The following is a 22923-nucleotide window of genomic DNA, read 5'->3' as shown; positions in this document are numbered from 1 at the left end:
CCCAAAAACAACATCATGGTAGCAACAGACAGCTCTAGGGTGATTTTATACCCCATATGCCCTTGCATGCTCAGTGAAATCACAATCAGAACAGTGTTAGGTCTCAGCTACTGTATGCTACCTTCCCAGACTGTCTTTGCAAACTGCATGTAGGTCTATATTGCTTATATTTTGCTGATCAAGGTTTATTTGTTTTGTTTATTTGTTGTTTTATTCTGTTATCCTGTTTTTTTCAGTCTTGGTCATCAACACGTGTTTGATGTCTGTGAGTTTGATGTCTCCATTTCATGGATACTGCACATGTTTAATGTACAGTAAACAGCAAAGAGGTGTAAAACTACTACATATCTCTTGAATAAACAGTTTCTGAGATACCACGACGATCTCCTTTCACCCACTTAATCTGTAAAAGTAATTTATTGCTGAAACTACAATAACAGCCCCATGGATTAAATGTATTTTCCATATTATTATACAGTAAAAAACAATTCTTCTTCGTAATAAAATTTGCAAATGTTACACTATCTCAAGGACATAATTGGTTAATTATGTCCTCATGAGGGTTAATTAAATACAAAACAATCTGTGGAAAAGAAATCTAACTTGTATAGTTTCTGTATTGGTAGTAATTCTGCCTGTTACAGCTACTCACCTCAAGTCACACATATACTAATGTACTTTCATATTCCAGATATCAGAATACATTGAAATGTGACTTGTCTGTTTAATACTGAATTCTATTTAGTATATTTAAAGTATGGCCCCAGCTAAAAACGTCCTGAGGCTGTAAGCCACCATATTTAGCATTTATGCTTCACTCTTCTATATTGGAATCTTTTTTGGACATCTTTCCCAGGTTTGAGGTCTTAATGTGACCCTTTCTTTACTGTGGCACTGTGTTTATGATATTTTTGCCTCCCCTGTAGGGGGTCAGACATACATTGCAACTATGCAACAGTGATTTAAGACTAATGCTTCTTAGTTAGTTAATGTCTGGGGACCACCTGATGTCAAAATGGTGTCAGTTAGATTTTATTATGCAGTTTATTATCAGTATTTCTCATTTCCACAGTAAAAAAGGACGACATTCTTTATTTCTGTGTGACAACTATGTACGTTACAGTAAATTCAATATGCTGCGCACAATTTACATGGGTACAATCTGCAATATACTGCCAATGAAATAATATTTGTTGATTTTGAATAATCCGGATAAAATATCCTGTTTATCATGTGACGTAAATTGTACTGACGTCACTTGGTTTACGATTGCGGAAGCAAGTCGTAGCTTTAGCTCGTTAACTCCAAACCAAAACAGAAGGGATGTTTTCGTGTTAAATCCCCAAAGGAATCGCAAATCATCTTAGATATTCCTTTGACTCTGTCTGGTGAACTTACCTGTTGTCGCCCTTTGCTTGTCAGACGACTGAGAAGTAGCTAAACGGCCGAACTGACTGAGATGGAGGTAAATGTTCATTTCCGAGGGTTTAGCTTTAGCCGGTCACAACTTAGTAAAGGGTATGTAGCTAGCATCTTCAAGTTAGCTAACGTTAAAATATAATGATATGCCCTTTATAAAGCTCAAAGCTACTCCCGTTTAATTGCAAAGGGACCGAGCTAGTAAAACTACCAGCAGGTTAAGTTATGTGCTGCTTACTAACCGGTCTTCATCCCAAACCTTGGTATGTAAATATGTTGACAGTCGACAGAGCATAGCAATATTCTGAAGCGTTGACACTAATGTCATATTCCTCTGGTACAACACGCATGTTTTCAAACCATGCCACATGACCATATTCACAAAGTCAGCTTTCCGAAGTGCTTTGCATTGCTCTTCTTAGCCATCCTGAAGAAAGACCGACCATTTTTACAGCCGAAATTTAAATTTCTTTTTACTGGTCTGCATATACCGAACTGAAACGTGGCTCCTAATTAAACAGAACATATCAGACAACAGAACTTGTTCTATCAAAAAAACGCCTTTGACAACAAGCAGAGCAACATTAAACTTGAGATTTTACAAAGGGAACACTGTGCTGACTGACACCAGTCTTTTATCGAGCATGTCTGAAGTCGAGCAGTCAAAAATAATCAAGCAGCGTACCTGACAGATCTAATATTACTTTAGCCTTAGCAGATAAGCTTGTCATTTCTTATTTTCCCTTCGCTGAAACAGGACCCTGGTGGCACGGGAGCGCAGTCTGCAGCTCCATCACCAGCAGGTGCAGCCAAGTCAAAGGTACTGCACTTCAACAAGCACACCTATCTATATTTTAAACATTATTGCTCAAAAAGGCAAGCAAACAATTGTACTGTTTTCTAGATTAATGCTCCTCTACTTTCTTTACATTGCATTCTCAGCTGGACACACTGTCCAAAGATGACCTTATCAAGTTTGCCAAGAAGCAGATGGCTGCTATGCAGAAGATGAAGAGCAGGTGTGCAGGTAGGTTTAAATCCTGTTAAAGCTTGTGTTTATGTTTGATACTGTGGCTCTGTGGGCTAATAGTATACAGATATGTAACATGATAATATTTCTTTTATCAGATTTGGAAAAAGAGGTTGAATCCCTCAAACAGCAATCCAAAAACAGTAACAGCAGTTTAGATGACTCCACGCTGATACAGGTTTGTCTGCAGGGCAGCATCTCATCATGTCATCATCGTGTGCTTTAGATATTCATATGTTAACATGCTGTTCTTCATTTTCATAATACTGAAGGAGCTGACTGAGAGGATGGATGCCTTGCTACTGGAGAAGGCAGAAACTCAGCAAAGTCTTGCACTGTCCCGTAAAGATCTGGAGAGGAATAAGCAGCAAGCCAAGGTGAAAAAAAAACACATAAGATCTAGTTTTACACTGTGTAAATGTTATATTCCAGTAGATTATAAGATCTATCCATTGATGCATGTATGTTTGTAATGCAACAGGATCTGTTCGTCATGTGCCTGACTGTTACTTTGTGCAGGATGATCTAGCAGTGCTGAAAGGAGAGCTTGACCGTGTGGTAGAAGACCACCAAAGGAAGATCAAGACTCTAGAGAGCAGTATTGAGGAATCCAAAAATAAACACCAAGAAGACGTGTCTTATTTCCAGAAATTACTGAAAGAGCGAGAAGAGAGTGACAGGCAGAGGGAGAGTGAAAGAGAGAGGGCGCGCCAAGCTGAACATGCCAGTGCAAAAGAGAGCACCGAAGAAGTCCGCAGTTGCTTAGAAGTTCAGCTGCAAACCCTTCGAGCTGAACTGGAAGAGATCCATGAGCGAAAATCCCAGGAGATTACTGAGCTACAAGAGAGCCACCAAAGGGAGTTGACAGAAGCCCAGCAGGAGGTGGAGAACCTGAAAGAGGATCTGGCTCAGAAAAGTCTTCAGCACGAGGAGGAAATGAGGGCTCTGGAAGAGGATTGCGAGATCGAGAGGGAGCGTCTCCTGTTGCTCCACGAGGAGCTGACGGAGCAGCTCGCTCTCAAAGGTACAACAGCATTGCATTTAAAGACAGAGATCAGATCATTAACCACTGTTTTTGTTACTATGAAAGCCACTTACTCTCTCAAGTAGGCAGTTTCACTTGTTGAAGCAATGACACAACATGTGATTTAACAGTTACTTTCTTAATGATTTGTGTTTTATTTTTTCATTAATTGTTTAAGATACAAATTGTAATATTTATTCACTACAATTTTTATGAAAAAGTGTCCACTAAACCATCATTTTATTTCTTTATATCTCACACCAAAGAGGCAGTAAAACCATGGTTGATATATTTAAGAACATCATTTCCTCTTGATAACAAGTTTTCTGGATTGAATGAAGGAAAGCTAAGTTATTGCATGCTTTAAATTTGGCTGATATTTATATATACACCAACATGCTATGTTCAATCTTCTGTCTGTGATATAACTAAAGATTTTGAACGTCAGAATAACTTTTTTGAATGCCCATGACCCTATTCCTTTTTTTTTTCCAGACAGCTATCTTCAGGATGTGCAAGAGGAAGATGAGGAACCTGCCCGTGGTTCAGGGATCGCCAAAATGCTGGAGCTGTCTGGCATAAGTCAGGGTGACTCCAGCCACGGTGATGGAGAGGAGACAGAGACAAGCAGATTGAGAGCTGCTTTGGAAGACCTTCAAGCCCAGAACACCATGTTACAGGACGAGCTAACCCTGCTCAGTAATGTGAAGAGTGAGATGGAGGCAGAGCTGGAGAGGGCCAAGGAGGAGTTCCAGATGGAGAGAGAAGAGCTGGAGTTCAAAATCAATGAGCTGCAGTTGACCAGGGAAAGTGCCCCCACTGACCCTGTAATGACTCTCGATCCTGACCAACAAGAGGTCCAAGGAGAATCCAAAGAGTCTGCAGTGAATCCAGAGGAGCAGCAGAAGCTGAACCAGGAGCTGAGGGACCAGTGTGAGACCTTGACCAGGGACAGAGACTCTGCCTTGGCTGAGTGTCAACACATGAGGGAGATACTTCAAGGTGTGGAGACAGAACTGGGTGAGAAGACAAAAGATTTTGTTCTTCAATACAAAGCCATGAAGGAGCAGGCTACTAATACTGTACAAGAACTCCAAAATAAGATTGAACAACTCAGCCAGGAGAGAGATGGACTGTTGGTGAGGGTCAACAAGGTTACAGAGGAGAAAAACACGCTGATGGAGAATATGACAGACCAGAAGCTGAACCCTGAAGGTTGCCCAGGTGAGGATGAGAAACTCCAGGCATCTGTAGAGGAACAAACAACTTTGGTCTGTGAGTTGAAGCAATCTGTGGAGGAGCTAACCAAGCAGAATGAAGAGATCCTCTCCCAAATGCAAATGAAGGAAAACATGACTCAAGACCTTAAAGAGATGGTCAACACACTGACTGAAGACCGAGACAACATACAATCCCTGCTTAAGATGCGAGAAGAGGAAATGCAAAAGCTGAACCATGAGAGAACAAAAGAATTTGAGAGGCTGCAGGAGGAGAAAGAGAAAGAATCACTTTTGCTGAGAGAAGAGAAAGAGAAGCTGAAAGGCTTGAACAAAGAGAACGAAGATGAAGTGCAGCATCTGAAAGAGGAGAGGGAAAAGGTAGAAGAGAGGCTGAAAGAGGAGGTGGAAAAAAAGCAGGAGATAGTTTCTGCTTTAGAGCTGACTATTAAAGAGCTCTCCACAGAAAAGGCTGACCTCCATCAGAAAGTAGAAGAGGCATCCTCAGGGCTTGTCAAAGCCCAGGAAGAGAGGGAGCTTTTGGGCTCCAAGCTTGCAGCCCTGGAGGCTCAGCTGGAGCAGGAGACATCTGAAAAGCATCACCTAGAGGTCAGGTTGAACTCAGTGGCAGAGGAGGCAGAGCAGGCCCGCACCTCCATCAGAGCTCTGGAAGAAAATCAGAATGAAGTACTCAAAAATTCCACAGACGAGGTTGAGGAGCTCCAAGCACGCGTAGATGAGCTAGAAAAGGAGAGGGATCTTTTGAGGAGTAGTCTTGAAGAGGCTCAAGGGGAGAGAAGAACAGAGGACGTGCAAAGGGAGCTTCATGCCCAGATCAAAGACCTGGAACAAGAGAGGAACATGTTGAGAAACAACCTGGAGGAGGTGGTGAAGGACACTGAAGGGCTACAAAAAGATCTGCTGGATATGAAGTCAGTAAGTGAGAAGATTAGTGAGGAGAACCAGAAACTGCAGGCCCAGATTTCTCTGATGACTGAAGAGAAAGAAGAGAAGGAGAAAGGGGAAATGGAAAATATGGAGAAAGAGAAAAGAGAATACAGAGAACAGCTGACGGAGAAAGACTCGCTTATATCTCAGCTGAGGAGCGAGATGGCTGCTCTCCAGGTGGGTGGAGCTCCTGACATGAAACCATGTGAATTTGATACTTAAAGTTGTGTTGATTTTAATCACTGATCATAATCACAACTAAATGACCATATTTTGTTTTAACTGCCTAATGAGATGTGATCATGCAGCCACAAGTGATCAGAATACATTGCTGTCTGAGGCTTTGCCTTTTCTGATACCACCACTGGGAACTGCCTAAATTAGAAATTTTCCCAACTTGCTCATAGGTGCTATAAGTCATGTAGCAAGTAAAAAACTAATATTGTAGTTCACAGCTTTATAAAAGTGAATAAATGGTTGTTTTTCCCTCTGTACCTCTGTGCAGGCATTTGGCATGGTTTTTGTTATTTTGTAGACTAAACTACTCCTTGATTTATTGATGAAATAATATATATTAAGTGACAGATAAGTTAAATGTTCTCTTTTTCTTCGGTCACACTCTTAGGAGTCTGGTGCCCAGCCTGCTTCCTCTGAAGAAACTGTAGCCAATGAGATCACAAATAAAATAGGTATGGAGGTCCATGTCCACTTGTCAATGTTAATGAGTAGGATAAACTAATATCTCAAACTGCACATTCTTTAACTAAATATATAATGTTGTTAGTTTGCCTGCTTGTTGAAGCAGGTAGGAAATTATAAATTTTAACTTCTGCTCCCCTCAGCGCTCCTGGAGAAAGGAAACAAGGAAAAGGATGAAAAGATGAACAAAATCAAAGCGGTTGCCGTCAAAGCAAAGAAGGAGCTGGACATCCATAAGAAAGAGGTAGAGAGAAGAAAGACATTTCTAAACTGTAAATGTTAGTTTGTTATCCTTTATTTAACAACATGAACATAGTAAATACACAGGAAATTGCAATGTCACATTAGTTAAACAGTTAGCAGGAAACAGAGAAATGCACAATAAAAGTTGTAAAGTTGCAGAAATATAATGACATTTCTAACTTTCCCAATCTTCTCATTGTGAAGTGAATATTATCAGAAAGCAGAGTCACATATTCAGGGCACAAGATAGATATAGATTACTGACACTTTTGTCCCTCAATGATTGTACACAGCTCAGTCCATAATTTATTTGATTTTTTTTCCAGGTTGCAACCCTCAAGGAGGAGGTAGAATCACTGAAAGCAGAGAGGGAGAAAGTGAACAGCTCTATGAAAGACATCATCCACGGTGCTGAAGGCTACAAGGTGGGAGAAAATGTACCAGAATATCCTGCTTCACTTCTGTTACTGTATCTTTTTACAGAAACATTGAATCAAAAGTTAAGTGTAATTAACATAATATGTATTAGGAATGCATATTTAAAGTACGTAATGACTTTGATTTCAGATCTATTCCGCAATAGACCACCAATGAAGTTGTAATGGAATCAGTATTGCTTAGTGTTTGACATGCCAGAACGTAGACAATGCAGTATTTATGCTGTGGTTTGTTGTAATTTGTCTTTGTGGTCGATTGAAATTGGCAGTTTTGATCATTAAACATTTGATTAATTCTCTGCATTCCTAACGTTACTAATTGGCAAGTGGAAGAATGCTCTTTTCAAAACAAACTTTGTGTGTGATATTACTCCCAGTGGTCTCCATAAACAGCCCCCAGACTGCACTCTGCTTTCCATGAGAGGAGAAACCACTCTGTTGTGTCTAATGAGAGTTTTGTCCCTTACTCACATCTAAATACAGCTGATATCTGAGATGCATAGTTTTTACCTTCTCTGAGCTGTTTCCAGCAGCTTCAAGTGATGAATGAATGTGTGTGTGTGTGTAGAACCTGCAGATAGATTACGACAGGCAAACAGAGCAACTGGATAAGGAGAGAGAGAAGGTGGAGGCGGCAGAGAGACAGATTGCAGAGCTGACCAAACGACTCAGCAGCACTGTCACACAGGTAACACACACTCAATCACACACGCGCACACACATTACCACTAACAAACACACAAAGTGCTCTCACCCACCAGTAAATCTAAGCAGTGCCTCTTCGTCCAGCAATACATCTCTCCAATACTTATCGCATAACTCAGTTTTCATCTGATTTACAGTGAGTCGTTTTAGCCAGCGACACTTTACCCAGCTATGCTTGACAGCCTTGCACCCACAAATAGCCCATCAGATGTGACTGGGTGAGCTAGGGAGAAATTGTGTTTATATATACTCCTCTCCCCAAGCTCATAACTGTCTCTTTCCAATGAGAGAACAACAGGCAGGTAAATGGAGCGGAGTTTAGCTCCCATCTGCTGTGTGCAAGTGCAACACCATTTTCTGAGACGCAGGTTTATTCTTGTGTTTGCTCATGGGTCTCGAGGGGGGGTGGGCAGACTTGAAGCTAATCAGGGATCTCAGAGTACGTCTGGACTTCTCTGTATACCAATCATAGTTTCAGTGTTTGGCTGACAGATGATGGGAGGTGGCTGCTGCCGCTGCTGGTTCAGTGTACCTTGCAGAGAAAGCCCACAGAGGCTGCTGCTGTCAGATTTGCATGAATGACTTTCAATTGTGTGTTCATACAGGTTTGGTGCATTTGCCTATATGTGTATTTTCAGATGAAAACCTTGCATCTGTAAAATAGTAACATTTCAAGATTTCTTAAAGGTGCGGGGTTGATGTACTTTGCTAATAGAGGTTTTAGTTGCTCTTGGGACCCTTCATGTAAACCAGAGGAAAGGCAGAACATTTTTCACTCAATGAGAGTCCAAACTGGCCTTCTGTAAGGATATTAACCCTTGTTCATTTCACAAATTATCGTTACATCACATTCTCTGTATTGGTAACTCCTGTGAAGTTATCATTTCAAGATGTAAGTTTGTCACTTCACAGAGACAGTATTCTGGAGTATTTTTGCTTTTGCAGAAGGAGACACTGAACAGTGAGAAAGAGGACCTGCTGGCTGGTATGGAGACTGCGAGGAGCACAGTGAGGCAGCTGGAGGCCCAGAACCAGGAGCTGCAAAGACAGTCAGCCAGTCTGGACAAAGACCTGCTGGCTGAGAGAGCTATGAAAGAACAGAAGATCAAGGTAGAAATAAGGAGACATGGACTCTCTGTAAACAGTTTGTGTACTGATCAGAGGTATAATAATATGAAATCTACAGAATACGCAGAAAGCTTTTGGCTAACCAAAAACTTCTTTGTGTTTGCTTGCATGTGCAGGACTTGACATCTGCCATGAAGGAGGTAGAAGAGCTGACAGCCCAGCTCCGCAAGCAGCAGCAGCAGTCTCAGCAGACTGCCCAGGAGCTGGACCAGCTACGCAAGGTACACACACACAGACACACAAATGCTTCTCAGACACAAGCATGTCTCTGAGGGCCTGTCCAGTCAAGCGACTGGACTGGTGATGGCCGGCCTGCAGCTACAGCAGCACCTCTCAGAGAGAAAGAGAGCAATTCTAGCCCACAGCACAGTGGCTGCTGTTGCTTTTCCATTAGTGGAGACCTACAAAGTACAGCAGTGTACACAAACGCTGCCAGGCGGGCTGACTTTGTCATGTGTCTACATTGTTAGTACTGCCCAATAAACATATCATTTTGAGGTTGATATTTTTGAGAGTAAAAGACAGAACATTAGGCACTATTCATTTTTTGGCCCAGAAAAAATATAGATCTTAAATTAGGAAAGATAGGGTTTAGATATGCTAAAAAATCACCTTGCATAATGTTTACCAAATAGGAGAAGATTTAATTGTGTGTCTGGAAGTGTAATTATGGTTTGAGATAAATGACCTGACTGACTGCAGGATGGGGTTTTAGCTTTGTTCCCTGCAATAATGTGGTCTGTTTACACTGCTTGTAGGAGGCGCAGCAGAACTCTCTGCTGGACATGGAGATGGCCGACTACGAGCGTCTGGTGAAAGAACTCAACGCCAAACTCTCAGAGAGAGATGAGCGTGCTGAGGAGCTTAAGACCCAGATAAACACACTCACCCAGAAAGAGGACACACTCAAGCAGGAAATAGGTATGGATGATATGTTCACATTTACACTCACATGCTGACACACAGATTAATACCCCTACAGTTTCTTTTATGTGGTGCTGTAGAATTATTTAGTAATTGGTAGTAAAAACATGCTAGTTTTAATCAGACAGTTGTATCACAGCAGGATTCCACAGGAATGGTTTTTCTGTGGGTTGATCAGACCTAAGACCTAACTCGCGCAGTATTGTTCAGTTCTGCATTAATGAGATAGTAATGTCTGCTGCAGGTTTTAGGAACAAGTCTGCACTCACTGATAGTAAACATCTATTATTCCTGCATTTGCTGTCTACCATGAATGTGAGGGGTCTTACGAGGGGAAACACTGTTGCATGTAATTTCCCTCCCTTTCTCTCTCTCTCTCTCTCTCTCTCTCTCTCTCTCTCTCTCTCTCTCTCTCTCTCTCTCCGTGTTTCCTGTTGCTACACAGTCAAGCTCTATAATGAATGCATAATACTGAAAAAATGTCCTTAAATAAAAATCCTACAGTATGATTTTCACTTAAGCCATTTGATGTGTGTGTGTGTGTGTGTGTGTGTGTGTGTGTGTGTGTGTATACATGTGTCTGTGCATCTGTACGTGTCTCCAGAGGCTTTGAAGTCCCAGCTAGACCAGGGGGAGGAGAAGACCTCCAAGATGAAACAGCTGCTGGTGAAGACCAAGAAGGACTTGGCTGATGCCAAGAAACAGGTCTGTTTGTGTTGGTTTGTGCGTATGTGTTTGTGTTGTGTGTCCCACCGACTTGCCTACTACATTACTGCCTGATGAATGTAAATAGTGTTATGCAACCATGTGTGGGCGTGATTGTGGAGAAGGCCTTGAAGATGCTGGGAGTAGTAAATCATTTGTGTGTTGTTGTGTTTGCATATATGGTTATATGCATTTAAATTGTCATTGTGTGTGTGCACGAGTGCAGGAGACCTCCCTTATGATGCTGCAGGCCTCTCTGAAAGGAGAGCTAGAGGCTCACCAACAGCAGCTAGAAAGCTCAAAGGTAACACAGGCAGCACTACCCAGCAAAACTTCTCTCTGCTCTCCCTTTTGATGAAACATAGAATTTTTGGTCATAAACAAGTAACATATGAAAGTGCGTGTGTTAATGCAATTAGATCGAGGTGTGCGAGTTGATGGCGGAGCGCCATCGTTTGCAGGAGCAGCTGAAGTCCGTGCTGGACCAGCAACAAAGAACCAGCAGCTCCCTGCAGCAACGCATCAACAACCTGCAGCAGGAGAGAGACGCTGCTAAGGTACATTTACATTTTTTTAACTGTTTATCCAGGTTTAACCGACTCTCTCCATCAACATAGTGTTCATATACACTCAAATAGCTCCACCAGAGAGGGGTGAGAGTGAAGTCCGTTTCACAATGACACATAAGCAGTAACTTTCAAGGTGCTGAAGTGAAATGAGACACTCCCAACTTAGATGAATTTAACCGCAGGCTGCACCAGCTCAAGATTTTTTTTTCTTTTTTTAATTTTTGATTAATCATTTATTTAATCTAAATGTTGTCCAAACTGACAACTTGTAATTGCTTTTTGTGTGACCAACAGTCCAAAATCCAATGATATATTATTTATAGTAATATAAACCAGAATGAAGCAGCAAATTCTCCTTTTGGAAAGCTGAAACCAGTGGGTGTTTTTGCCTAATGAACGACTTAAGCAGTCAGTCGTTACAATTGTTTTTGTCAAGTAATTTTCTGTCAAACAACTAACTGATTAATCAGCAGCTTGTTTCAGCACCAATGTGGTGTGACTGGCCACAAAACATGAGGTTGAGAAAATGATCAAATATGGTGCCGTTGACTTGTATTGTGTTAAACTTTTAAGTTTTTCACATAATTTGCCCATTTATATCGGCAAGAGTCTTGTAATGTGGTGTAATTCACTCTCTTTTCTCCATTGTTCTTTTCCTCTCACCTGTCTTTCTTTTTTCCTCTGTTTTCTTCCATTAGACATTTTATTATTCTGCCTTTGCAGTTTTTAATCTTTCCCTCATCTCCTTCCTGTCCTCCCTCACCACCTTGTTAAACCAGCTCAACACTATAGTCTGAGATATTCATATGGATTTTTAAATTGTGTGTGAATGTCATTAAGGAGAAGTATGTGAATGAAGAATATCACTATGTGGGAAAGATGGCTGAAAAGATTAGGTATGCACATTCAGTAAAAGACTTTATTTGAGAATTGTCCTACACAAGCTGAAGCACAAGCATTACAGAGATAAAAAGTGTTTTCAGGTTGAAATTGACTTTTTTATTCACATTTACCTAATGGTGTTTTTCCAGAGAGAGGTACATTGTGCCAGTACAGTGAGTTTGAGTGCAGCAGACTAAAAAAAGAGTACTTTGAGAAAATTTAATGAAGGGAATATGACTAAGAGGGTTGATGACTCATGCATTTGAAACATCATCGGTGAGAAAATTAAGTTACCAGTTTACCGTTTTTTTTCCTTGGGTTTGAGGTTGAATAATATTTAAGATCGTAACCATGAAATGAGGCAAAACTCTAGTATTTTTTATTTATTGTCCAACAGAAATGACAACTACAAATCTGCTCATCTCACAGCCTGTCAAACTCTTTGTAGTTTTATTTCCCCTTTGAGAGAGCTGAACAGTTAAATCAGCAGTAAACATCTTATTTATCGCATATCTACCTATTATATATTATATATATATTACATATTTACCTTTGTGTTGTTTCCAGGCCGAGCTTGTGGCAACAACAGGCGAGTTTGAGAGTTACAAGGTGCGAGTTCACAATGTGCTCAAACAGCAGAAGAGCAAAACCACCGCTCAGAGTGAAGGAGACTCTGGCAAACTAGAGAGGTAAGGACAACACCTGTATGACAGTTTTGTACAACAGGAAGATGCAGGGAGATAATCAGAAAATGTAGCTGTGAATTGTGTCCTGCTAGTGTTCAGTGAATGTAATCTACAGAAGACAGTTACACATTTTATTGCATTAGTTCTGTACTCTAGCACATTGGATTTGAAACGAAACTAACTCAGAGGGTGAAGTGCTGACGCTTAGTTTTAATATGAGGGTGTTCACATTCATATTTTCTGTACAGTAGAGCAATTATAACCCTGTCATTGTGCTGTTGCTGTTGCACTGTTCAAAATTGAGAGGATTATTTATAAGTAAGGCAGCTTCTCTAACATCAGTCACCCTCAAACACCCTTAAAGCTGCGAAACCTGCTGACAAATACACAGCCAGGGAAGAACCTAATACAGGTTGAGTTAATAGCTAGTAATGTAAGAAATGGTAATAAATATTTTAAAACTATAGAAAAAAAACTGCAGACCAGATATTTTTGAACCAAAAAAAAAGAAATGATCACTGTATAACTATTGCATATTGTGTAATACAAGTAAAAGCTATTTGCAATATCAGTGCTGGGATCAGGTCTGATAACACGGCTTGGTCTTTTAAATTGCAGGCACAAACTCAATGAACCATTTTAAAGTGAATACTAATTTAGTAGTACGTGTCAGTCAATGCTGCAAGAGTGATGTGAATGTAATGAATGCGATGGTTGTTCGGCAGGGAGCAGTTGTCCTCTCAGGTAGAACAGCTGAGGTCCAGGCTGGCAGAAAGCCAACAGAGCCTCCAGAGCAACACAGCAGAGCTGCAGCAGCTCCAGACTGAACACGACACTCTGCTGGAGAGACACAATAAAATCCTCCAGGAAACTGTTAGCAAGGAGGCAGAACTCCGTGAGAGGTGAGCTGGCAAGGCTTAAGGTTTGCCATTATTGCTTATTCTTCAATCTCTAAACTCTTCCTTTAATTTCCCTTCACTCTGTCTCCATCTCCAGGCTGCTGTCAGTGCAGTCGGAAAACGTGGCTCTGCGGTCCGACCTGTCCCAGGCTCAGGCTGACCTGTCGTCGCAGGTCGAGGCCCAGCGCCAGACTTACAGGGAGCAGCTGAGGAAGCTGCAGGATGACCACCGGGCCACCGTGGAGACCCTGCAAAGCCAGCTGACCCGTGTTGAGGAGCAACTCTTCAACCTGCAGAGCCAGAACAGTAAGCATGCTGGCAAATCATAAACTTGATCCATTCAAATTTATTAGGCAGAAAGGACTTTATTCTGTATATGAAGTAGCAGTTGAAAAGGGTGAGGTAACACATTTACATTTTATATCACTAAATATCAGAACAATCGAAAAAAGTTCAAACAAATAGCAAAAGGCTCAAGGAGTGAATAAGTGGATCGTATGAAGAGATCTATCAAAGCAGCAAGTGTTGAGTTGAGTATTGAAGTTTTATCGTGTTTAGTCTTGTCTTCTATGAGAGGAATGATGAGAGAGAGAACAGAGAAAGTCTTGGTGTGTTTATCAGTGGAGCCGCACTGGAAGCTCATTCATCACCTCCCACACAGCTGCCCTCTGGAGTCAAACAGCAAATACACACATAGTAATGACTAGGAAAGGCAAGTGCATGTGCGCGCGAGTGTCTCTTCTCTGTCAGTTCAGCACGGCCAGGTGTTGGTGAGGCTCCTCAGCTTTATTCCCGCCTCTCAGTGTGGCAAACCGCTCACTGTGGCATCTGGACAGACTCATCATTAGTGGCTCACAAATGCACGCCAGGATTAGTCCGATATATAGGGCCAATATCAGCCTTTATTGAAAGTTATATTTGAGCCTTTTTACCACTATATTGGGATTTAATTGGGCCTTAATGGCTGTTAAAGTGCAGAAGGGTTCAACATCAGTTTGTTTCATTCCATGTCTTATTAACAGTGAGCTCTCAGCGTCCCAGTGAGGCTTTCCCTATGGACCTTTCTTTCTGAGCCCAAATCAGATTACAGAACCCAGTCACACTTTTTATTCACACTCAGAAAAAACTGCATTTAGCAGGACTTGATCATCTTGGTCATTTCACTCAGCTGTGTGGGGAGAGGGAGCAGAGTAGCAGACTGGAGGGGGGAAGGTCAGGGGACTGGTTGGGAGTCTGGCCTCTTGGTTCAGTTTCAGGTTCATTAATCACAATCCTCTCTTCTGTCCACCCACTCCGTCATGCACCCCATCCTTCCCCTCAACCTTCTCTTCACACTCATCATTGTTTATTCCAACTGAGCTGGTTAACAGAAGAATGTGTCTGGTGCCCCCTCATGTCACAGTGAAGTAGGACACTGACTCACAGCTTGGTGGGAAATTTAGTAGGAATTCATAGTCAAGGATTGCGCATACTGCTGAAGCATGAAGAGTCCAGATGTGCTCTTTAATAAATTTAAGTTGCCTTCACATGTCTTAGACTTATTTGACCTCTTGTCTGACACATAAAAGCACTTCATGGTGAAGCCATGATAGTTAATGTAATCAGAGCATGGCAAAATTAACACATTACCACATGCACCAAAACACCAAAGCAAATTCCTTGTATGTTGGCAATAGACCAGATTCTAATTCTGATTCTGAGTACATATTGAATTGGAAGATAATCTGTAATTTTATCCAGTTTTAAAGGTAATCCTAGTTTATGTAACCCACTCTTAACTGACAATAGCTGTACTTTTAAATGTAATTGTCTGTTGTTTGTGAACCTCATTCTCTACTTTTTCACAAAATCTTTTTCTTCTATGAACCTTACGCCCTCTTTCAGGTGCAGTGTCAGTCCAGACCAGCCGTAAACCTCTGGCATCAGACCTTCAGCGGAGAAACACAGATCAAAACCAGGCAGGGCTGGGACTAGTGGCCCTCAGCGACCTTCAGTCTATGGCCAGGGAAGAGGGTGAGGGTATGGAGACCACTGAGACTGAGAGCCCCTCTCCTGCACTTACACCCCTACCCTCTCTGGAGCAGCTTCTCACATCTCCGGATCCCAAACAAGGTGTGTTTAACAGCAGAGCTGCACCATGAACAGTATGTAATCTAAAAAAAAATCTTGCAATGAAAAACAGCCATCATTCTGTTTGGGTCAAAGAATGGAAATTTAGTAAGTAAAAATTCTACTTCACTATACACTGTTGGGATTATTATTCATTTTTTAATGTATCTATTTTTGTGGGAGCATGATAGTATAGTCTAAAATAAACAGCATATTCTATCTATGACAGTGAGTCACCTAATCATCCACACTATGTTAAGAAAAAAAAAAAAAAAAACATATTAGTACATGAGGCATGCACTTGGCTTCTATACCCAGAAACTTGTCATAGCACGATCTTTACTCATGTGTGTCTCTTTGGTTTCACTTCTAGAGCCATTTGTGTGGACAGTGGAGCCTACTAAAGAAGAGCTAAATCAAAAGCTGACCACAGCCACCCGCAGCATGGAGCATATGAATAGCCTGCTGCATGAAACTGAGGCCACGAATGCAGTTCTCATGGAGCAGATCACTGTATGTATATGTACACAAACACACACATGCAGAAAGCACAAAGACGTTAATCAGTTTACTTTCACAATATTTTGTTCTAAAAGTTAATTTAACTTGATTAATTAAATTTCAAATTAATCCAATCAAATTTAAATATGAAACACACTTGAATGGATTTCATAAATATAATTTTAAAATCCCTCTCTAAAAAACTGTTTCATTCTGAGAGTTTGGGGTCCAACTAACAATTGCTGCTCAAATTTACTGTCACCTAATCTGACATCTTCAAATTTCTTGTTTTGTGCAACCAACAGTCCAAACTGACAGCTATTCAATTAAATATCACATGACAAGAAACACTGCAATTCCTTACAATTAGAACTGGATCCAGAGAATGTTTGATATTTCTACTTGATGAATGATAATTTCATTGATTGTCCAAATAACTTGACTAACTTTTACTGCTCTAAACAGTGTCAACACAATAGATGTGTACTCGTAGAAATGAACCCAAACCAGTCTATACTCTTGGTCTTATAGATTTATTTCAGTGAAGAGAATCAATCAAACATAAACCGACATGCCATAGTTGTGTAAAATCAGATCTTTTGACCAGTCATCCATTGGTTTTTGGTGCCCAACACAATTTTGGAAACCCCATCTTAAACTGGCCGGTATGCCCCAACAGTGATGTCAAACAGCCTAGCGTTGTTCAGGGTCCCCTCTTTGTCCAAGAGATAGTAGAACTTGTGTCCTTTGACCCTGAGGGGGATGAATGAGGGGGACTCATGTCTGTGAGCGTGACAGGCTACCTCAGACAGTGGGACTGTTATTCTCTGGCCTCGGCTTGGTCCCAAAGGTGACTGTGTGCAAACTGTCACCATCCTCCCCCCTTGATGTAAAACCACCTGGCTTACAGAGCGACGACAAAACAGAATCCCGAGGCCGACTATCCCTGCTCCTATTGCCAGGCATCCCAGCGTGAAGCCATACCTCCAGGTGTTTGACCCCAGGTTCATCTCAAAACTCCACATCCCAGCCAGCCCGGTGGTAGTGGTTGTGGTGGACGCCTTGGCTTTCCCTTTATCTGTAGCGCCCCTTGTGTTTCTGAGCTCAGTGTAAGCGAAGTGAGCCATGTACGTCCAGAAGAGAAACTGTCCGCCGCAGAAAACCGAGAGGAGTCGGAAGAAGCGGGTCCTGTCGTGCTCGAACAGGGTGACATCTTTGGAGGGCTGGGTGGAAGTGGAGAGGCTGCGGCGGGCTGCCAGCTGCCTGTGAACGGCACCACGGCGGCTTGTGAGGACGAATATCCTGCTGCACAGTCCCGAAACACACGTGACCCGGTTGGACAGGCCGCTGCTCGGTGAAGTCTGTGAAGACATGGACGCGTTTCGAAAGGCACTGACTTTGTGCTGAATATTAACGAGTCGAAACTGTCTGGAGTAAAACTCCAGCACCCCATTCAGCAGACGCTCTAATCCCATCTTTAAAATGGTTTTTCCACACCTAAATGGACAACTAACACAGTATACGTTCAGAATAATTTGACATGACAGGCTTTTCAATGTCTCTCTCCCAACACACTTGACAGATCTTTCTAAGGGAGCGCCGCCATAGTTGCTAAGTGTGACGTAAGCTGTTACACTACGGAAAGCAGCGATGATCAAAATTACTATCGCCTGTTTAAAAGAGTAACGCGAAATACGTACAACCAACAAAAACATTTGGATTTCAAATTCTGTTTCTAATGACAGTTAAAGAATATGTTTTTATGTATAATAACGCACAATAATAAGTTTGCATTGTATACGAAGAAAGAAGAAAATGTCTGTACCCTGTTTAGTCTTTCTAAAATAATTTCACTCTCTTGATATAAGCGTATTGCTTACTAAATTTTTTTCACAGCTGATATTTTTACATTTCACAGATGGGAAAGCACATGTGTCAGCAATAACATAAATGATGAATGTGTACCATCTCCTTTTGCCAGTGCAGGCTGGTTCAGTAGCATGTCTTTCTGGTTCCCTTAATTTGAACGGAGCCAGCTTTGATGTAATTAGTTACACCCATATCTCTGCTGCTATGACAAGTAAAATGTTCAATGAAAAAGGTCTATTGCCCCCAAAAATATATCTTGTCTAAACTAGTAAGAGATATGCAGGTTTTTGGACGCTAACAATGTTGGATAGAGGGAATTTATCAAATCTTAGGTTTTTTTAAATTTATTTCATATTTTGCCGGTATTTTTCACCTGCTAGTTGTTGAAGAGTGAAGTACGTCGTCTAGAGCGGAACCAGGAGAGGGAGAAGAGCGTGGCCAACCTGGAGTATCTGAAGAATGTCCTGCTGCAATTCATCTTCCTGCAATCTGGCAGTGAGAGGCAGGCGCTCCTGCCCGTTATTCACACAATGCTGCAGCTCAGTCCAGAGGAGAAAAGCAAACTGGCTGCCATTGCACAAGGTATAGTATGTAGTATGTATTATTTGAGTGCACATAGTACACACTGTACTATGTGCACTCAAATGTATCATAAAAACCACTGTCATATTGCTAAAAAGATTTATTGTGTAACATATAAACTAAAATACACACAAAATTTAGCAGTACTGGTTAAAAATATGCTAGCAACCTGAGCGCTGACCAAACTGCCTATAAACTCTAGGTTTGTCTCCGCAATGCTGTCAACATTCACACACAGCATCTGAGTGCACACAGACTCAAACACCCTATAAATTATTAATTGATTATGCAATAACTTTTATAGACACATACACCTACCTTTTGTTAATTCAAACAAAAATTATTTTGTTGGTTTTTTGTCTCAAGGTCTTGAAGTGCTATAGTATATAGTATCCCTAATGTCTTACCTGGTGTTCTTGGCTCTTTGTGTAGGTGAGGAGGAGGGGTCCGGAAATCGGGGCTCAGGCTGGACCTCCTATCTCCATAGCTGGTCTGGAATCAGATAGACTTGATAACTAAATCTTGATAAATAACAACAAAAACACTGGGAGCACATGCTAAGATGTTACTGGGCCTTTTTTCTGTGATAAACCTGTACTGAGCAGTGATGCTGTATATTCAAAGCAGTGGCAAATGAATGGGAGATAATCTGGGGCATTTACAAAATTTTTGTGACACAATAGAAAGGACCAAGGAATGTGCCGGGAAAGAATGAGTAGGTATTGGGTAGAGATAAAACCAAAACATTTGAGATGAATATTGATTGAATTAAAAGTGCAATAGGTACATTAGTCTCTTACCAATGAATGTTAACTGTGATCTGGTTCTGTCTTCCATATTCTTACTATTGAAATGTACTTGTATTTATAATAACATTTACTGGACATGATTACACTTCCTTGAAATGGAGCTCATAAGGCATTATAAAGCATCATTATCACAATGAAAGTATTGTGAATGGATATAACACATTGGGTATATCATGTTGTAAGAATAACATTGTATAATACATATGATGTGCACAAATTATAACAGGAATTAATCAAGGGCATAACTGTAGTTAATGGCATAATGTAACGTGAATATGATATTCAGATGTATGATAACTTTGCAAGAAAATTTTACTTACTTCTACTGGGCTTGTACTGGGTAGCACAGCACAATTGAAGGACTTTACTGGTGTTTTAGCTCTTTTGGTACAAATAATACACATGCTTTACATTTCTTCCAACTGTTTTTAAGGGCATATTTGCGTGTTATAGACGTGAATGTGTTTTCACTACCTAAGAGGCAGCCACCTTTTCCTTTTATTGCAGTATGAAAATTAACAGGAAACTTGCTCAGTACCTCATTGTTTAAAATCATCTCTACTTTTCCTTTTTACTAGTTTTGTCTGGGAGGTAAAAAAAAAAACCATTAAGAAATTTTCACTGCTTTAGAAAACAATTAATTAAAATCTTTTCAGTAATTCTATCAAAATACTTTCGAGTACAAAGAAGTGCATATCTAACATTCTCAGGTTCACCTGATCTAGATGACTGAGCAATATCATATTTAGTGTATTTGCACTTTTTCTGATGGATTTTGCAGTTGTTCACTAATGCCTCAAATCTGAAGTCAGAAGCAGTTAAAACTTTCATTTATGTTGTGTGAGTTGTGGGTTATCATGTCCTGTAGTGATGGATTTTGTTTTGGTTTCTGTGTATTTTGTTGTTATGGTTTGTTGTGGTTGTTATTATTTAATACCAAACTATTATATTCAAGGTTTCCATTTCTGTTTTGGGAATCCTTTCTGGTTTTGTTGCTTGTTGTGCTGCTGTTAAATCTCTGAACATGAGAGATTTGTTGCAACTCCATCTGAAGACAGCTGTCTTGTTGAAGGACAGTTCCCATGACAGCAAGCACATCCCCCCTGCTTAAGTGACCTTGAGCATGACTCCCTAGCAGACCCATGGGTGCTGCTTTTTACAGTGTCTCATCATGACCTCTGACCTCCCTGTTGAGATGGGAGTGGGTGGGACATAATTTGCACAGAAGCCCCCCTTCCCCTAAAATTCACATCCACACAGTTTAACATTACATTAATACATTTTTGCTCAAGTCTTACCGGTGATGAAGCTAATTGGCCTGTTTGTTTTCTCATTCCAGTGGCAGCTTTTTTGTGATTGCTTCAGTGTGAGTGAATGTATTTTTATCCAAGGCTTTTATATTTATGACAGTTAATGTCAGCATAAACTATGAGAGATTACCGTAACTATAAAATATTATCTGTACAAGAGTGAATGGGCATTTACTAGCAGTGAGTTTCTGCTAAAAACTTAATTTACGTGAGACAAAGAGAGTTCTGGGTTTTTCTGGTTTATTTCTAACTGTAAACGAAAAATAAAGTCAACATGGATGAGAAAGTTTCCAGTTACTTTGTAATGCACTTCGATACTAAACGTTGTATATACAGATCATAAAAGCCATCATTAGCCAGATGTTCATTTTAAACAAATATGAATTGCTAGATATTTAACAGAAGGGGCTACAGGATAAACATAAAAACACAAGTGTTCATATTCCCTCTTCAGGTCTACAGACTTGTAAAGTCATGGTTTTCTTGCTGGACAAATCTGTGAGGGAGACCAATTTTCTCATCTTCAGTCTCAGTCTGTAATGTGATAGGATGCATCAATCGTCTGTTTCTTACTATGAAATTCTTTCCTTACTATGACAGTCCTCATCCCTCTTGAAGGAGGGAAGGGGGTGCACGGGCTTGCCTTTTAAGGAAATAAATGTGGTTTAGGGTATCATGACGCAGTCAGGGGAGGAAACAACAAATAATAGCTGCAGTATCTGCTACTGGAAGGAGAGGTAAACATGTTTTTATGTTCTTGCCTCCCTGGGGAGCAGCACTGTCATTAACACCTTGCAGTTAAGTGATGTATTTCTCCCTAATATTTTCTTTGCTTTTAATTTTATCATTTATTCTTGTCCTCTTATGTTTTTGCTCAGTAGTCATAGTGACACATCATTTCCATTAAGTGCCTCTGTAAAAAGCTGTGGATGGTTTCAAAAAAATCACTGTCCTTGGTCTGAGACCGGTTTCTTCACCCACCCTTTCCTCGACACCCACCCGCCATGTTGAACTTCCGTATATTTTCCAGAATGAAAACTTTCCATATATCCCGAGCTGATGTTTCATGTACATGATGCAAGACTAAAGAGGATGGAGTAGCAGCAGCAGAGGGGTCAGCCTCATAACACACGTTTAATGTGTTGACTCAAAAATACAAGTTGCACTGAGTTCGCAGGGCGGGTCTGGCCGTTTTCTGGCTGTAAAACCCAAGTTGTATCTCTCCAGTGGTGGAAGCTCGCAGACTGAGTGAGAAGCTGCCAGAGATACACAGCAAAACAGTAATCAGATCCGTTGATTTTCAAAATAAAAGCACCGAGCTATCTCATTAATTTGAGTGTATTAGTCCTGTCAAAATGTGGCTTTAGTTTCATTCCCCCATGAGCAAGCAATTGGCGACAGCTTCAAGAAAAAACTCAGGGAAGAAACTTTGAGGAAACTGGCTCATGTATGGTGGGTGGACGTCTGCCTCAACCGTTTGGGTTGAGAAAGAAAGACAGAGGGGGAGAGAGAGTATAGGAGGTATGGGGAAGGGGATGAGGGTGAAGGAGATGGAGGAAAGGTAGAGGGGTATTTGAAGGAGGGTGGAGAGAAAGAGGGTGAGGGGAGAGACGGGGAAAGAAGGTGGGAGGAGGGGGCTACACTTGTCCAGCCTGAGCTGAACAACCAGCAGCTTCCTCCACCTCACTGCCGCCATCACATGTCACAAAATGCTACAAAAATCACAAGGTGTATCACTTCTTGAGTGCAGAAGACTGCTCAGACATTAGAACAATACATATAAAAGTAATTTTTAATAATAATAACAATGGCTGTGGTCTATTCAAGTGTCTTGCTAAGTATAAATAATAGGAAGGTTAACTTATGTGTTATCATAGCTCAAAACCAAGAAACAAGCCTGACTGTTGTAGATATACATATATTGTATGTTATAAATTAAGATGCTTGTGAGTAAATCTGCTTGCAAGTCAGTCACAGCTTGTTGAACAGATATGAAACCAAAAATCTAAAATCTAAAATCAATAAACTGACACTTAAACACATTTGTGCGAGTAATGCAGTATATTTTAATTATAATTATGTAATATCATTTTTATATATTTTTGTAAACAACAAATAGTTTTATAGAATCACATGTAATGTATCCTTCAGACTAAAAAGTATTTTTTTTAAAGAGTAGACGTTTCCATTGTATTTATTTATTTAAAGTATTTCCTTTTGTTTTTATT

The 22923-nt window shown here is 40.7% G+C and overlaps 2 protein-coding genes across 2 annotated transcripts; one reads left to right on the top strand and one right to left on the bottom strand.

Moving 5' to 3' along the window:
* Nucleotides 1–1393: 1393 nt before the first annotated feature.
* On the top strand, nucleotides 1394–20969 carry gcc2 (GRIP and coiled-coil domain containing 2). The gene is made up of 25 exons (XM_022740565.1): nucleotides 1394–1465; nucleotides 2177–2239; nucleotides 2362–2446; nucleotides 2548–2627; nucleotides 2722–2826; nucleotides 2969–3473; nucleotides 3969–4723; nucleotides 4754–5815; nucleotides 6264–6327; nucleotides 6481–6581; nucleotides 6907–7005; nucleotides 7586–7705; nucleotides 8668–8832; nucleotides 8967–9071; nucleotides 9609–9771; nucleotides 10379–10479; nucleotides 10706–10783; nucleotides 10899–11036; nucleotides 12498–12619; nucleotides 13342–13518; nucleotides 13613–13821; nucleotides 15400–15627; nucleotides 15998–16137; nucleotides 18375–18576; nucleotides 19009–20969. Exons 1-25 carry the CDS (start codon nucleotides 1460–1462, stop codon nucleotides 19080–19082), a joined length of 4947 nt encoding a protein of 1648 aa, XP_022596286.1. The 5' UTR covers nucleotides 1394–1459; the 3' UTR covers nucleotides 19083–20969.
* tmem223 (transmembrane protein 223) lies at nucleotides 16643–17934 on the bottom strand. Its single transcript, XM_022740564.1, has one exon. It carries the CDS (start codon nucleotides 17838–17840, stop codon nucleotides 16779–16781), a length of 1062 nt encoding a protein of 353 aa, XP_022596285.1. The 5' UTR covers nucleotides 17841–17934; the 3' UTR covers nucleotides 16643–16778.
* Nucleotides 20970–22923: the final 1954 nt, after the last annotated feature.

Source organism: Seriola dumerili, unplaced genomic scaffold (genome assembly GCF_002260705.1).
Source record: "Seriola dumerili isolate Sdu_G_001 unplaced genomic scaffold, Sdu_1.0 BDQW01000052.1, whole genome shotgun sequence".
Taxonomy (NCBI): Eukaryota; Metazoa; Chordata; class Actinopteri; order Carangiformes; family Carangidae; genus Seriola; species Seriola dumerili.
This window is presented reverse-complemented; position numbering and strand designations above follow the sequence as displayed.

Coding starts and splice junctions, on each gene's coding strand:
- gcc2 (XM_022740565.1), top strand. Junction 5,816..6,263: donor GCGAGATGGCTGCTCTCCAG/GTGGGTGGAGCT, acceptor TCACACTCTTAG/GAGTCTGGTGCCCAGCCTGC. Junction 7,706..8,667: donor TCAGCAGCACTGTCACACAG/GTAACACACACT, acceptor TTGCTTTTGCAG/AAGGAGACACTGAACAGTGA.
- tmem223 (XM_022740564.1), bottom strand. CDS start 17,840: ATGTTTTTGTTGGTTGTACGTATTTCGCGTTACTCTTTTAAACAGGCG.